At 47.7% G+C, this 1,508-nt stretch overlaps 1 protein-coding gene across 1 annotated transcript; it reads right to left on the reverse strand.

Annotated features, from left to right (window-relative positions):
* On the reverse strand, window positions 1–1,452 carry TM35_000031510 (uncharacterized protein; the record flags this gene model as incomplete). Its single annotated transcript, XM_029021918.1, has 1 exon — window positions 1–1,452. A coding segment is annotated over one exon (1,452 nt), but the record flags the coding sequence as incomplete, so codon positions are not given.
* Window positions 1,453–1,508: the final 56 nt, after the last annotated feature.

Here is a 1,508-nt window from a genome sequence, read left to right on the forward strand (position 1 = left end):
CTGCAGAATCTGCTTCTCCTGCTCCTGCAGCTCCACAAGCTTCTCCTCCAGAGCCCTGATGGCCTGTGGATCGGCATTTCTGGTAACCTTGAGGGCATCCAATTGACCCTGCAGAATCTGCTTCTCCTGCTCCTGCAGCTCTACAAGCTTCTCTTCTTCTGCCTCAATAACGTGCGGGTCAAGAGTAGTGTTCTTGTTCTCTTGCAATACAACGCCTGATTCGCTTGCATATGGAGGCTGACCTGACCAATTTTCAGTTTGCGTAAAAAATGAAGGTTTGTCCTGTTCAGAAGGAAGGTGTTCTTCGTATTGCACATGATTTATAGAAGTGGTGGCGACTTCATCATCGGAGGTTACGCTGACTTGTCCTTCGGAAGCGTCTATAGGGGTTTGGGGGCTAAGTCGAATGTCAAACTCATTATCTAGTTTCCCACGTGCAGCAAGCTGTTCTTTCTCCTGAATATCACGTTGTTTGACAATGGCATTGCGTCGGTGTTCTTCTGCCGTTTCTATGATCTTTCTCTCTTGTTCTTCTTTATCTAAAGATGCAAGAATACTTCGTTTAATCTCATCAGCAAGAGGAAAAAAGTGGGAATGTGGTAATGGTTCTTCCCCTATTTTTTGCCCCTTTGTTTGCTGAAGTTGTTGTTCTTCTTCTTCTTCAACTGTATGAATCTGCAGTGGTGGTGGAGGTGCAAAGGGTAACGGTGGTGCAAGATACTTGTGTTCCTTAGGGGGTAGTGGGACACTCCGTGAACGTTCTGCTGTAGTACGGCGTCGCGGCGAAGAGGTACCTCTAATGGTGTATAGACCAACCATTTCAGGTTTCTCCTTCTCTACAGCAATTGCCGTATCCTTCTCGCGTTGGCGCTTTACATACTCTGGGTCCGCCGGTAACCGCTCAACCGCATCATGCGTTAATGGAGATGTTTCTTCAGCTGCCGCCGTTAACGAGACAGATGTACGAACATTTTCATCAAACGGAGGAACAATGGATGTTGTAGGGTCAGGCGGAAACTGCACAGAGGAAGATCGCTTCTTGCTGCGATCTGCCGGTGCCATTGAACTCTTTTGTGGGAGAAAATTACGTGGCAGAGCCGATGATGATCGCCGGGTAGCATGAGATAGAGTTGAAGAGACACCATCGTCAATCGGCACACGTGAGGTGTAATGACCGTTGCGTTTCATACCGCTCTGCGCGAGACGCGATACGGAGTGACATGTTGGACAGCGAATATAACGACCCGCATTATCACAGTTCACGAGGGCACAAGGCTGACAAACATAATGACGACAGTCAACGAGAGAAAAAAAGACAAAAACGGGGGCGAGTGGATCACCAGGCGGTGGTGTTGTTCTCCTTTTGCAGAAGACACAGGTGTCGCGGTCCTTCGTAAAACCATACTGCTGCGCAGATGCGATAGAAATATTATCTGAAGTGAGTCCTGCCATTAATAAATAGGGGACAACGAAGAAGCAGGAAAAAAAAATCCAAGGAAATGATGTGC

Source organism: Trypanosoma theileri (assembly GCF_002087225.1).
Source record: "Trypanosoma theileri isolate Edinburgh chromosome Unknown TM35_Tth_3_V1, whole genome shotgun sequence".
Lineage (NCBI taxonomy): Eukaryota > Euglenozoa > Kinetoplastea > Trypanosomatida > Trypanosomatidae > Trypanosoma > Trypanosoma theileri.